This window comes from Gallus gallus, chromosome 8 (assembly GCF_016699485.2).
Source record: "Gallus gallus isolate bGalGal1 chromosome 8, bGalGal1.mat.broiler.GRCg7b, whole genome shotgun sequence".
Lineage (NCBI taxonomy): Eukaryota > Metazoa > Chordata > Aves > Galliformes > Phasianidae > Gallus > Gallus gallus.
Genome location: NC_052539.1, coordinates 22,457,067 through 22,472,538, shown reverse-complemented (window position 1 = coordinate 22,472,538; position 15,472 = coordinate 22,457,067). Strand labels below are relative to the sequence as shown.

Sequence of the window (15,472 nt, the reverse complement as noted above, 5' to 3'; positions counted from 1 at the left end):
CTGGAGGTGTTGAAGAACTGCGGGGATGTGTCACTGAGAGACATGATCAGTGGGGATGGGTTGGGGTTGGACTGAGTGATCTTAGAGGTCTTTCTCAGCCCTAATGATTCTACAATTCTGTGAAACTTCACTGCACTGGGACAAACTGTCCAATGAAGGAGGGGTGGAAAGTGGGTCAAGAATTGAGAAACTGTCCCCTTCCCAGCATCTCTTTCTGTGTATTATGACTTTAAGTACACAATATATTAACATAGGTAGAATAAAACCTGGTTCAGAGAAGAACTGGTTCTGAAGTAGTCAGAGGGTCCGGGAGGACCAGATGTACTGTATATAACATCTCCTCTGGAAAGGTTGTAGTCTCTTGCTCTGCACAGACAAGAGAGCAAAACGTCTCTGCCACACAACAAACCTCTTTTTCTGCAGAGTATTCAAAGCAACTGCATGTGTGATGGTTGTATTTCCCTTTCTGCTTCTCATTGTCCTAAGTTTCTATCATTTGTATAAATGATTATGAAAGCACTCCCAGGAGACTGCACACACGCTCATAAAACTATTGTAAAGAGAAACATTGCACGCTATTGCTAAAGGCTATTTTACTGTATAGTTTGTGGAAACGTCTCATTTTCTACTGACAAATAGGGAAAGTGAGAACTCTAGAGACACAAGTTATTTTCTAAATGGTGTGATTATTCTGTAGAGCTTAGACTAGAAAATGCCAGCTTTGGCATCTTTGGGGAAGGATGTTCTCTGGGAAGCAGAGGTTGCATTTATTTTTCTTTTTTTTTATTTTTAAAAAAGAAAAAGAGGAGGAGGGAGGAAAGCAGATTTTGTTTTTCATTATTACCAAGAAGCATGTGCAGATCCCTTACAAGTATCTATCCGTTCTGCTCTGTAGGGGTGCGCTTTGGTGCCATACTGCTTGGGGAGGTGGGAGCTGTATGTACAGCCCGTTTCAGTGCATGTGGATGGGTTCTGGGGAATGTTAAAACAGTCCAAATGCCCATGCTGGTGGTGCCAGTGTAACTGGTCCAAGGTGCAGAGAGAGGCAGCAGAGCACTGTATGGAGGGGAGCACAGATTACCAGCTGGGAGAAGACAAGTGCAGCTCTCACAGGTGAACAGCCAAAACCATGAAGCATGAAACCCAGCTGGTTTTCTATCTTGAAAGAAAAGCTAGTTTGGTAGGTTTTGTTTTGAGGCATGAACTAAGAGCCTGTAAAGCTCCCTCCTTCTAGCCTCTCCATTAATGGCCATGCAGATGTGTGTTTTTGTCAGCAAGCTCAAGCAGGCATGACTGAAAGACACTTGGGAGAGATGGGGGAAAGATGTGGTATCCCATCACAAACATTGGAGGAATAATGGAGACCCTGAGGGAGCAGAGGTGTGTGTGGTTAGAAAGTACTTTTAAACTCTTATTTCTCTGAGGGGAACTGAGCTTTAAAGCCTGAGAAGCATGGTGCTAGGCAGGTTGTGTTCGTGGTACTCCTACAGTGTAATGCTGATGCTGCTTCCAAGCAGTAAGAAGGAAGAAAAATGAGCCAGGCATAGGACTGGTCAAAACGTTTTAGAATTTGAGAATATTTGCTCTTAAGATTTTGGTTTCAGGCTTTTCTCTTTCACATTCTTAGGAATTCTGGGCAAACCACATAAGATCTCCTCTGTACACCTTCTCTCAGACTTCTGCAAATTGAATTCTCTTTTTTTTCCAGTTCAGAGAATATTCTCTTATTAAACCCAAGGCTTGCTGAGCACCTCAGTGCTCTCTACCGGGCACAGAAGTTATGAAACAAAGCTGTTTTCCATGGAGCTGTCAGAAAGATGTACGAAAAGTCTTTCCACAGGAATATCAACCCAATCTGTCTGTCTGTAGAGGATCTGGAAAACCTCCAAGTAAGGGGGATCCCTTTTTTGAAACGATCCTGAACTTTTCAAAATCTCCTCTTCCCAGATTTCATCAGTCATGAATGATTTTGAGATGTAATGCATTTCTCTCCTGTGCATCAGAAACATGGCAAAGCTGCAAGGTGAGATGAGTCAAGGAGCAATTTTCAGCTGTGTTCCCATTGCATCGCATCTCTGCTCCCAGAATTCTTCTTCTTTACCTGCTGCCTCCTTCAGATCATCCTTCCATCTGCCTTTGGGTTTTTGGTGTTTTTGGGGGTGTTTTTTTTTTTTTTTTTTTCAATCCATCTACATTTCAGATGCTGTCTGCAACTTCTTTGTAAAATAAATTGGAAGATGGCTGCCTGATAGCAGCCTCCTGAATGCCATGATTTCCATGTCTCCAGACCCAGCTGGCATGCAGTTGGTTGACTGTCCCCCCCCAAAAAAAAACCCAAAAACCACTAACATGTATGCTTTCCTGTCTATTAAGAGATTTAATGAGCTGGTAAGAGATGAGTGTGAGGAGAGAGTTAAATTGGCTTTAGAAGTGAGAAGTTTTCTCAGTGCTTTTGAAGAAGTAAGGAGATCAGTTTTGCTGGTGAGATGGCTCGGTGAGCTAATAGCTGTGAGACTGGCAGTCTCAAAGCAGTGACTGCTGGCCATGCCATGGCAGTAATTAGCACTATCCATAAGGGAAAAGTGAACTGCCAGTTGCACCCCTCTTACAGCACCCCGCGGACGGGCTAATAGAAGAGTCACAATTGGTAACTGCACTATTTACAGTCTTCTGTGGCAAAGATTTCAAAGTCAGTGCATTTCTGTGCTCCCCTTCTAACTTACGCAGACTTCTATAAAGCATTCTAGAAAATGGGAGTGAGTGAGTTATAGCTGGCAGTGTAGAACTCTTCATTGAGATAGATTTGACATCATCTGGGCTGCAGTCCATTTCCCAACGGCACGTCTATTCTTCCTTGATGGCAAGTATGTCATTCCTTTTTTCTAGAGCACTAACTACTAACTTTTTTTTATTATCACCCTTTTTTTTTTTTTTTTTTTTTTTTTTTTTTGCTACACTGGGGCAGCGAGTTGAGGGCTTATAGAGGTCAGATCTGCTTTAGAAATAAAGTTTGCTCTTCAGCTAAGAGAGCAGCATCAATAGAGATTTGTGGTGAGATTGTAACCCAGTCCTCCTTACGCTTGGCCACTGCTTGTGCTGATGGGTGAAAAGCATGAAGCAATTTGTATGCGTAATCCCAGTTTATCCCAGTAGGTAAAGTGCTTACTGCTCAACTGCAAAATGTGCAAAAGGTGTGGAGGGTTTTTTTGTTTTGTTTTAAGGAAGAGATAGCTTCAGTTACGAAATAAAGCTCATTTCCCAAACTGAAATGGCATAAGGTGACCCAGCATATTTTTAATTATGTGTTGTAATATGAAACCATTCTTTAATTATGAATCCTCTTAGTTTTTATGTCTCTGCTCTTCTCCAGGGAGGATTTCTAACAAGATTCTCTGACTTCTGTGAGCACACAGTTGAATATGCTACTTCCCTTCCTATAAGTTACTAGACCTACATCAGCTATCTATATAGGCATATGGGAGGATTTCCTTATTCTGAGTTTGCAGATACTCTCTTTGAAAAGACAAGTGATCTTTGGGAAAACATTTGCGTGCACACTAGAACTCAAGTTTTTAAAACCCCGTGTACTTTGCTCCTTCTTTCCATGGGCACATAAAGTAATCGATAGTTCTTCAGTAGATGTGAACAGCTGGTAAAATGTATCTGTTGGATTACAGGAACCCCCTAGACCTTGTTAAATCAGAAGCTCATCTTTCTCAGTCTGTTAGAGCCTGTGTCCAGATTTCTGTCTGGTTGATAATTTCTCTCCTAATTCATTTTCTGAGTCATCTTGTACTTTGTATTTTCCTTTCTTGCTGCGTTAGAGAAACACCTCAAGATTGATCATAAATGATGAGCAGTCTACAGCCTGGTTCCCATGCTAGGAGACTGGTAAGGTCTGACTGTGGTAATGCCTCAATCCTTTTTTTTCCCTAATGTGTTGAGCAATTTCAGAAGAAAACAAGGATTCATTCCCCAATAGCTCTTATATAAGAGAGCAACAGTTTTTGTACCATGTCCCTTTCTCCTGCTATCAATGAGGGGTAGAACTGATGCTGCCATCACGAGCTTGACACTGAGCCTGAATGGTGTTTAAGCCCTCTTTGGCATCTCTTTATCCACAGAACAGTGGACCCAGATTTACTGGATGTGCCTCCTATTTTTCCTCTTGTGCAACCGGAGGCTTTTTTATGCTATAGCAAGACAAATCCCCTGTGAAGCCACATAGACACTGAGCAGAACCACTCAGTGTACACCAGGAAGTCAAAGGATGAACTTGGGCACATTCAGTCTCAGATAGAGAATTTTGCTGTTTTCCTTCTTTGTCTTTTGGAGCCCCTCTTGTACTTTGATAAGGACATGCAGAAATAGTAAACTGCTTGCCCTTACTTTGTGAATATGGGCTGCTCAGGGCATTAATTCTACAGTTCCTAGCAGGACAGCAGAGCAGCACTGAGAAAACAAGGATATCCCTCAGCCATATGGCAGCTGCCTAAGCTGTTGAATTCACTGAGGGTCACTGTGTGGTCAAGTGTCCTTTCCAACCAAGAGACAAGGCTTCCCTGGAGATAGGGATTCTAGCACACTGAAGTCTGACCAAGGGCTAAGAATGTTTTGTTTTGTTGTGTTTTCCATGGGGACTACTCCAGTAAAGAATTCACATGCAGATTTTTCCTGTGTTTCCATTCCACGCATCTTTCAGGGTAGAGGGATGAGATCTGGTAGGGAGGCCTGGGAAATCTGCCACAAATGCCTGAGATGCGAGAGTGGCTAGATACACCTCAAGGTTCCCAACTTTGTAAGATCCAGGTGTCATTTTCTGGTGTACTTCTTCTCACCAGAATGTGAGGGAATCCTTTATTCTTCATCCTTCCTCTTCCACTCCTTTAGCACTGAATTATCGTTACTTGGCACCTCCTAACCCTGAAGATAGCTAATTTGCGTACTGAATTTTCTCACACAAGCTAGGAGGCAGAGTCCTTCTGTGAGCTTTAATGTATCTGTGTGTTTTAATAATGAATTGCTGTTGATTTTGTACAAATATCTCTATTTAAGAACTTGAAAGTCTTTGGTGTTTTTCTTCCCCAACCCTGCCTCCTCTGATTTTGTACTTTTTGCTGCTGCTGTTGTTGACACTCCCATGCGATTCAGCCTCAGAGAAATAAATATTTGTTTAGCCGTTCTCCTGCTGTGCCTGCTCAGTGCATTTGCTTAATGATGACTTCAGTTCAGCTTTCCAAGGGTTTTAGAGCAATAGATTCTACCAGAGAGAAACAATAGACTCATTTTCAGACATTGGTACCTACATTCTTTCCCCATCTCGTTGCCCCTTCTTCCCCAGAGTAAAGTTTGATTAAATAAATGTGCATGCAAAAGGCTATTTCCTTGCAATAATAATACATGGATTTTATCCTCTTTGTTTCAGCATTATCAGTTGCCAAGATCAGTTCTGGTGAGGAATCAGTGCTTACATATTTTTCCATTCCATTTATCTTGAGTTGAGACAGTGAATAACAGATTGAACTCAAGCAAGTACCTGCTGCCTGACCTGGCCATTACTTGAATTCTCTTGAATCTGGAATTTTCTTATTTTCTTCTAACACATCAAATCACATTCTTGCTTGTGACATTGTTCTAGAGCCAAGCCCAAACTTCTGTTCCAAAACCTGCATGTGTTTATGCTTGGAAGGGTTACTTTATATTTTACTATCTCAACCTGCTTCAGTCAAATCTGAGATCTTTCCTTCTACTCAAGATTTTTGTTTCTCCCCTGTGGGAACTGCAGCACTACCTGGCAAGGAAATGAACAGATGATTTAATTCATGCCATTGCCACTATGTGAAATAATTTTGCACAGGTGAAACTAGATCTTCTCTTTAAAAAGAAAAGAGAAAATTACAACATCAAATAACATGATAAAAAATCCAAACTCTGGAAGGATCCAAATTTTGGACTCTTCTTGGCTGTCTAAAAATCCTTCTTCAAATTACTTAAACCACTTACGATTCACTTCTGAAATATGGCAAGTATAATTTTGCCAGTAACTAGATCCAACTTCTGAGCTATTTTCTGCCAGAAAGCAAAACTCACTTCAGTGAAGTAATACACCAGACTCTCTTCATCTATTTCCAGCTGATGAGGTTTCAGCTTATAGCAGAGATTGTTTTTTATTAGACTCTGAGTACACGACCTGGCACTTGTGCAGCTGAGTTTCATCTGACTACTATCACTTTGGTCCTTAAAGTCATCCCCCTGCTTTTTTGTATGATATTCAGAGCCTCCTCCATAATGATGATTCATTCCGCAGTGTGTCATCAGCAAATTTTGTTGGCATGGTCCTCCTTTACTGTGCCAAGAACTGTGATGAAAATATTATGTAAGATTTATATCAAGAATCATCTCTGAGAAATTCAACTAGTAACCTTTATCTAGTCTGACTGAAATTATGGGAATTACAGCTGGAAAAGGACCTCAAGTCCAAACTGGATCTCAAAGAAAGATGAATTACACTTGGCAGATACTTGTCCAATTCGTTTGTAAACATACTATGTTCATAGATACTCAGTGACAATAAGCACCTGAGCATTTTTGTCCTAACGCCTGCCCTGAATCACTTCTCCAACATTTCTGTTGTTTTACTTGTGCTGAGCAGAGCAATAGACTTAGCTCATTTTTCTTGTGAGTGATGCTTGCGCTCACAAACCACAGTAACTGTGTTCTGACATGTTATCTTCTTATTTTGAGCTGGCTCCACACACCCAAATTCACCCACTGATGCTTCAGTACATTAAATGTTCCACCACAGACATTCATTTGAATGTGAAGCTCTATCCACTGAAATCAATGTGCTTGCATTATGAGGAAATCTCCAGAGTATGATCATCTTCCTTTCCGTTTTCAATCTTAACTCAAGATACAGCTTCTTCCAGTTTCAGGGTCTCAGTCTTTCGAAAGCTTCTATTGCAGGAGGTCAGAAAACTTTCCTCTTCCTCAAGTATTTTATTCCATACAACAAATTAATAATTCATTTTTCCATCAATCCGTAAGAGTGCCTTACTTCCCTGTCCCACAAGTATTCAGACCATCTTCAAAGATTCTGCCATGCAATTTGAAGTAAAAAAATAGGATACAGTTATAGCAGTATACATTCAGTGTACCTTTTACTGCAGTATTATGTTACCACTAAGGTGGTATCATGTTTAGAAAGTCCTACATATAATGCTAATAAGAAACCCAATTCCATCTTATTCTAATTAACCTGGAAAGCCTTCCTTTTTATAACACGAGAGACTTCAAAACATTCAGAATGCTAATAAGCCTACAGGTATTTCCATTCTTCATATCTTTTGGTATACGCTATTCATCAAGAGTTGTTTCTCATTTCAGTGTTAGTATGATTCTGTTGGCCTATAGAATTTTAGCATTTTGAGTGATTGCATCTCTTGTTTGTTATTTTTTTTTTATAGACAAGATAAAAAGTCTTATTTTCCCTGGTTTTGATGCATACTAACATTATGTTTGTAAGAAAATATGCAAGTCTTAAGGTTCAGTCAGAGAACTCTGGGTTGCTCAGATAATTCACCATGGGAACAACGACTGAACTGTAAACTGTATGCTGAGGGTCCTTTTTTGTTTCTCTTTTCCCTGGTAACTTAAAAGTCTTAAAGCAGGAGATATAAGGGCTTTTTATGCAACCAAAGCAAGTTGGATCTATGAAGCTTAGGGTTTTTTTGGTTGGCTTTTTCTCCTCTCAGCGATCATTAGGTTATGCTTAACCCAGAGTGACTCAGTGTAGTGGTTACTAGGGTCTGGTAACCAAAATGAAATCAAATTCCATTTTTATGTCTAGTTGGTAGGAACATGCTCTGAGACTTTGATTAACCTGATTGTGGGCTCCTCTTTAGTATCTAGATAGAATCATGGAATCACCAAGGTTGGAGAAGACCTCCAAGATAATTCAGTTCAACAGTTCACTTACTATGAATATTTCCCTACTAAACCATGTCACTTATGTACTGCCATGCCTTCAAAAGAGAGCTAAAACTCGTTTTTGGAAATACTTGGAATCCTCCCCTTCGCCCCTCAAATGAATAGTCGTAAAGCTGCATGGTTCTTAAAGTCAGTTCTTCAGTAATAGCACAAAATACTGTGTTTAACACTGTGCTACTAGTGCTGTAAAACACTGCAGTATATTTTTCCACCTGGAGAGCAACACCCAGTTAACACTCAAGTTAGTGAAGTGGAAATTTGTGTGACCTAATTTAAGAACCAGTCAAGTGTCCTAGGTGAGAAAGTTTCACTATGATGGAATTACTGCTGAATTTCTACTTTGCTTAAAGAGTCCAGGCTGGTGAGAATGGTTGTGGTGTAGGAGAATGCAGTAGAAAGAAGAAACAATATCCAAATAATGTTTATGGCTTAGCTTTTGAAATGAAGGGTCTAGAGCGTTCCTTTTCATCTCATACATGCAACAGGCTTTATCGAAGTGTTATCCACAAGGGGAGAAGAAAAGCTAATCTTACTTGTGAACTGAGATTAATTTCGTGAAAGTTTGCAAGGCCTTATTTATGGTTCTGTGTGCCAGAATCGTATTTCCATTAATGGTCTCTCCAGGCCACCACTGAAAAAATACTGCAGTCTCAAATAACGTAATTGGGATTTGTCAGTGTGAATTTCACTGTTTTCTATTTTAACAGTCTGCTTCCCAACCCTTCCCTTGTTCCACTCACCAACTCTCTTTGTGTCTCTGTCTTCTTTCCCTGGCAGTCCAGTACATCCTTCAACCGAGATGCTGTGAAAGCAGGGACAGGCCGGCGTTTTCTTGGTGGGCTGTTAAATGATACGTCCTACTGCTACACCCTGGAAGTCTCATTCTACAGCTACATCGTGGGTGGAACTACTGCTGCTGTCCCTTACACAGAAGAAGCATGTATCCTTTTGAAATCCTGCCTCTTCTTGCAGAGCACCTGAACTGAGCACTTAAGGTAAATACTTCTATCTCAATAAGAGTTTGCTGAGATAGGGACGCACAAGTGGAAATGTGAGTCTGCTCCTGATGCTTTAATTTCCCTCATATTGATCCTCCATACTGTGGAAATTCAAGAAGAGAAAGGCACGTTAGATCAAATAAACCATTTCCCTCTTGTAAGAGATTGTCTCACACACTTATTATGGAAACTAGTCCTGGAGAGCCTCTGATCCATTTCTTTCCACAATCTTCTATTTCTTTCTTCATTTCTCTCCTTATTCTCTCATTATACCTGCGTTTGTATTATTGTTTTAATAGCAAGTTGAAAGTGCATCTTTGGTACTGAGTTAAAATAACTTCTCTGCCTTTGAACTGCAGCCAAAAGGCTCTAAAGGGTTCATTAGGTTCTGCAGCTGCCTCAGGGCCAGATCTTTAATACTGCTTGACAAAGAAATGGTAAGCGAGCTCTGCAAATAAAGCTGACAAAGTTGTCCGCATTTTTGAGGACCTGTAGGTGCAGTGCCTCACTGTTCAAAAGGCACATATCCATCTAGATATCTCACTACCCAACAGCGTGTAGAATTGTGGTCTTATGACCTGTTTCTATCTTTTCTTTTTTCTTCTTTTCCTATTTTGTCATGGTTCTCAATCAAATAATCAGCGCCTATACTTTGAGCCTGAGTGTCTTGTTCCATTTTGCCACTCTATCTTGGTAGCTTTTGGAAAATAATTCTGAATCATCTGCATGGTTATTTTTTGACTTAGCTTTTCCAAGGAAGGTAAAATCTGGGGAAGGAGACTGAATATATTAAGGTGACTTAGAAGTCTTGAGCATTTGGAATACAAAGTCCTTTTTTTCCAGTAATTTTAACTATTATGCCTGCATCTTGCCACTGAGGACAAAATTTTCATGTTGGTTTAGATATTTATTTCCTTATGTTGGTAGTTTGGCCTTGTAAGACGTGTGCCTTATTTTCACTTTTAATTTTCCTCCTCACTTAGCACTCTTTTTACTGACAACTGCTTATTTATCATCTTATTTATCAAGAATAGCTTGGAAGGAGTGAGAAAAGTCCCTATACAAATGAGATCATAATTCCCTTCAGTATGTTTTTCTTGATGACTTGCAGGTCATGCTGGCTAAATTTCTTTTTTCCAGAAGGATTCCAGAAGGCTGTCTGCCCATATCATATGCTTTGCTGTCATTTTGCCCCGGTAGTTTTTTATTATTTCCTTTTCAATGGGATTCAGGAGGGCTACTTAACGACAGCTCTTCCTCAAGTGTGCATTTTCCTAGTTAGAGAAAGAAATGGAGCTGCTTGAGGCAGACTCTGGTCTTGTCTGCTCTAGCACAGGAGTGGTTGGATTTATGCACACTGTATCCTGGCAAGGGAGAAGTTTTCATCTCACAGAAGTGTCTGTAACCAAGAGTAAAACAATTGCAGAACGTTCCCATTTAGCCTGAACAACTCTTCCAAGCTATTTGCAAGTCAGTGATTAATTAATGCTCAGATTTTTTAATGGACCTGAACCAAAGGCACAGCCAGTCAACTCACATTGGCCTCCAAGGACAGGCGTTCTTCTGTTAACTATCTAGCTACATGCAGACAGCAAGTCAAGCAAATAAATGAAGAAAATGTAGTGAGCCCAAATACTGTGAACTGGTAGGGAAGGTATGCAGGAAATCTGCCCTCAAAGACTTATTTCTTAGGGCTTTTTTAAAAATTATTATTTCTTGTGATGAACATCCCATAGTGATGTTATTGGTTTGTGGGGTTTTTTTGCTGTTGTAGTTGTCTTGATGTTTTGTTTTCGTGGTGGTGGTTTTTTGTTGTTTTTTTTTTTTTTTTTGGTCAGTTTTTTTGTTTTGTTGTTGCTGTTGTTTTTAATAGAACCTGGATCAGGATGGCTGGAATTGCTCAAATTTCCTCAAAATTACAGGCTGAGATTCAACTTCCATGTTAGGGAACCCACAGAATTTATGCAACCCAGTCTTGAACAGAGACTACAGGGACCATACCCCATATTCAGAAGTGAGCTACACTGGCTCAGAATCTGAGGATCTACAAAAATATTCATCTAGCCTAACATTTTTCTAGAGCTGCCTGGTAGAAATAAACCCATCTGACAGGTGAGAAAACTGAATAAACTGTGAATAGTCTTCTGTTTGCACTGGTGGCATGTAATTCTACCTGTCAGCCTCTTTCCTTTACAGCATTCAAGGCAAATAAGATCAAAGTACCACCCCCCTTTCATGACACTGTAAAAGTGTATGATTTTTTTTTAATCTTTCCGTGTTCCTTGGGGGTTAGGAGCTACAACCTCTGCATGAGCCTGTATTAGATATGTTTCTACATTGGATAAGATTATGCATTTTGTTCAGACTTGCATGACTGAAGTACAGTAATTATTGAAATAAATGGATAAACCGCTTACGTACAAGAAAATGGGAGACAGACAAGGCAACAGCGTTATTTGAATTGTGATGTTGTCAGCATTGTACCTCAAAGATTCAGCATTTAGGGGATTACATCTGGTTTGTTCTATAGAAACAAAGAGCAGAATTCACTTTAAATGAAATCTGGGAGTGAAAGACCTTCCATCAGTCCTGTGCAGAGGGTCTATGTCTTGGGATCCCTGTGGTGGGATAACAGCATTCTGTGGAGCGTGGAATTTCTGTTCTCTTCTAAAGTAAAAAGAGCTAATGTGGTTACATGAATGTGTCAGGCCTCAATTAGCGTTATATCAGTGATATTTATTGCTGGAGTGCCTCTTGGGCTTTGCGCTGTGAGAATATTGCATCAGGTGTAACTTCTTGAACATCCTGTTATACAGTCTGTCGGAGGTTCGTATGTACCTGATGGGTCTGTGCCTAACTGGCATGTACCTGGTTTACAAGAAACGTTAGGGATATGTTCTATAAGCCTGGCTCTACAGAATATCCTGTGATAGCATGCTGTAGATAACAGTGAATGGGCTGTGTTTTGAAGCCATAATAAGAGGATTGTAAGCCTGTCAGTTTGTTGCATGGAAGTAAGTGGACAGAGAAATGTTTAAAACCCTTCTCACACACACACACATTTGGTGGTAACTGATTAAAAAGGCAGCATAGCAACAGTTTGCTCAGCACAAGGTAAAGAAGCTTTAACGTGAGCTGATATGCTTCCATTAAATACCATGTTTTACTAGGTATTTACTGGGCTTATGACACGAGGCATGTAAACTCTTCCATAGCATTCACCACCAGCAGCTCAGCTGCTGAGCTGTCTTAGGTACACAACAGCCTCATAGCTGGGCAGGGAGCAAAGGATAAAAGAGGGGGAGGAAGGATGAATCCGCAGCTGCAGGACTCTGAGCGCTGCTGATAGCACACCCAGAATTGCTTTCCTCAATAGCCACTGATCAGCAGCTGTCACAGCCTGACCTAAGAGTGGCCACTAAAGGAGCCTCGCATCAACAGTTTTCACATCTATTGGGTTCATTTCTTTTAGAGCGTTTGAACTGGATCCCTGCTGCACAGCAGGCATCCCATAAGAGAGCATAAAAGGTTTCACTCCTCCTGAGCCTTGCCAAGAAGTAGCAGACAGAAATGATGAAGATAAGGCGAGAACTGGTGTGACTGTAGCCTGGTAGCTGTAGGGAGAATAATCAAGATGGGTAGGTGCCACAATTATCAGTGTGTCCTTGGCTTCACTGTGTATTACCTTTATGGTAAGCTTTCCCTATGTGGGAGTGGCCCCACCCAAAGACAGGCCTTTAATCATCTATTTATATGGATTTTCTGTTGACGTCACTTTGAGTGGAGCAGGAGACTGGAATCCTGTACCAGGGTTCTGATGGAATAGTTCTCCTTTCTATGGCTTTTTCGAGTACATCAGTTTATTTCTTTGATGTAGTATCCTCAATATATAGAAGGAATTCAATGATACTCCTTTTGTTTAAAAAGAAACAAAACAAAACTATGCTTTGGAAGTCACAGCTGAAGAAGAAATAGACATTATTGCTGTTAGCCTAAGACAAGTCTTATCACATTACAAACAGCTGAGAAATGAGTTTGATACTTTAACGCTGTAGCTGAACCAACTTGGAAAGGTATGACTTGTTTTTGCCATTTCACTGTATATGTTGAACTGGAAGTTTTGTATTCATTAAACAGGGTACAGTTGCGCTGCTGAACTCTTATGTTTGTGGACGTAAAAGACATCTTTGTGGCTACATCTTGTGTGCACACTTGTCAGCACATGGAGAATGACAGCTTGGATTGGTTGGAGTCTCTTGGGGTGTCTAACAGGTAATTGAATCTTGGACCACTGGGACAGCTGGGACTCAGTTGGCTTTACTCTTCCGGCAATCAGCCTGCTGCTTGACCTCTGGGGATTTCAGAAGTTAAATCCTCTGGAGGAAAGAGTCATTTGCTTTTATGCAGATTCTTCTTATAGAGTACTTGGATCTCAGTGAATGCCTGTCCAGGGGGAAAAGAAATCTGTATGCAAACAACAATTATAGTAAAAGCATCTATAACTTTTAGAGCTTCATCTATCTGCTAGTCCTTAAGGGCAATGTATTTGGCTATTTGTAGCTTTTTTCTTTTTCAGCAGCTGCCTGCCTTGATCCTCACAGCTGTGTTAAGGGTTTCCTTAGAAGATCCTCACGTGCCAGATTATAGCCCTTGCAGGTTCATTCCCACCCAGTAAAGTCAACACTACTAGCAAAAGCCAGTGAGATATGCAAGGCTATGCTGATAAATCCGAGGGAGCTCCTCAGAGGTTACCCAGCGTGGCTTATGTTTGAACTCGAGTTAGAACTTGTTGCCAAGATGATTTCTAAGTCAGGCATATAGTCAGAAAAAGACCTCAGAGGTCTTCTTCTTTATCCTTCTTCTGTTAAGCTCCCAGAAAACAGGCTCCTTTCTGTGTGTTGCAGAAAAGGAAAAGAAAAAGAAATAGCATTAATCCTGATTCTGCAGAGATTTCCCTAAGAGTGACCTCCTTGCACATCATCAGTATTTGATTCTTTCTCAATACCATGTTTTCGGCTGTCTTTGAGGAAAGAAAACAAAATCCCCTTTCAAATCCCCAGTCTGTGTGAAAGAGTGTCAAGGTTTACAGCCACAATTTCAAATGCTCTTAATATTACTGGAAGCATAGAGTTAAATTATAGAGTTGTAAAGTTACTTTATAGTGATAATGCTGTCAAGCATCAATATCTCTGCCCCAGGGCACCATGGAAACTCAGTTAATGATATAAGAAGCTGATATTTTTCAGGGTTGCAGCTGTTGGCTCATACCCAGAAGGAATCTGTGTGTTTGTTCACATCAGGTATGTACAGGGGAACCTGCTCAAAGGAAATTAAGAAAAGGAGAAAGTCTGTTTAATGAAGTGCAGTGTAACCAAATTGAAAAGCATTGCACGGTGTTGCCATATTCGCACCTCTTTCCTCCGTAGAGTTCAATACAGTGGACAGTGCTGTAGAGAAATACTTTAAGAAGAGGAGTTGGGGGGTGAGGGAGAGCGTGTTTGGATGTAGGTTTGTTTATCTCATTGCCTGTAGCATTGACTGTATCAATCTATGCAGACACCATCTGGGAGTGTCAGTAAAGAAATGGAAATTAAGGCAAGTGACTACAGTCAAGTTAGGAATATCTGTAATTTTTGCAGTGGATTTCTTAGCATGTATATCCCAAAGTGCTTTGATAGCCTCAGATGAAAGATGCTATAAAAGTGCAAAGTGTTGTTATAAAGGTGAGGATTTTTTTTTTTCTCTCTTTTAAAGAAAGATATATTTTTTTCAGAAGTATAGGATATCAGTCTTGGAAGGTACCTTCAAAGCATTTCCCGAGGATTTAACCATATAATTCCTGTTACTTTTTGGCTAGGAGCCAGCCATCAAGTACCACGCATGTGAGTGGGAAACGATCTTGCAGTTAGCAGCTGCATTCAGAGCGGTCTTACGTACTTGGTCCATTTCTCCCCATGTCCAGGTGCTCTCTGTTCAGTAAGCATTCACTTGGCTTTCTGGGGGGAAGGAAGGTGAGCAGGTCGGACTTGAGAGCTGTCAGTATTTACAAACCTAGTTGGGAATAGGGACCTTGTGGACGTTAGGAGCAGAAGCATCTTACAGAAGCACATGTGCAAATAGTGTCCCTGCTTTCTGCCAGCTGTGTTCTATTGTGTGCTGGCAGAGAATGTGCTCTTTGGCCCAGGTAGGGCTGTATCCAGCGACATGAGAAGACTGATACATATGAGCCAGCCAAGATGAAGAAGCCCAACTCCAAAAATGATCTTATATCCAATTCAGCCTTTGGGGTTTCTCTTGAGAGACTGCATGCTGACTCGTGCCAGACTGCCACTGAGGCTTTACTGATTGAAATCCTCCCCAATGCTTTCCATCTGAGCTATCAATGACTTGTGGTTGCTATATGACCAGCTAAACTAGTGGACTGTAAGCACAAAACTCTGTAATTCAAAATGTTTTTGGTGGTAGTATAAAAAAATCATTTGCCT

The 15,472-nt window shown here is 40.7% G+C and overlaps 1 protein-coding gene across 1 annotated transcript in view; it reads left to right on the top strand.

Moving 5' to 3' along the window:
- The window catches only part of BEND5 (BEN domain containing 5), an 840,137-nt gene that overhangs the window by 748,409 nt on the left and 76,256 nt on the right, over positions 1-15,472 (top strand). The window contains exon 11 of the mRNA XM_001235270.7: positions 8,767-8,929. Within this exon, the coding sequence (XP_001235271.5) occupies positions 8,767-8,929 (163 nt within the window). The remainder of the gene's footprint in view (positions 1-8,766; positions 8,930-15,472) is intronic.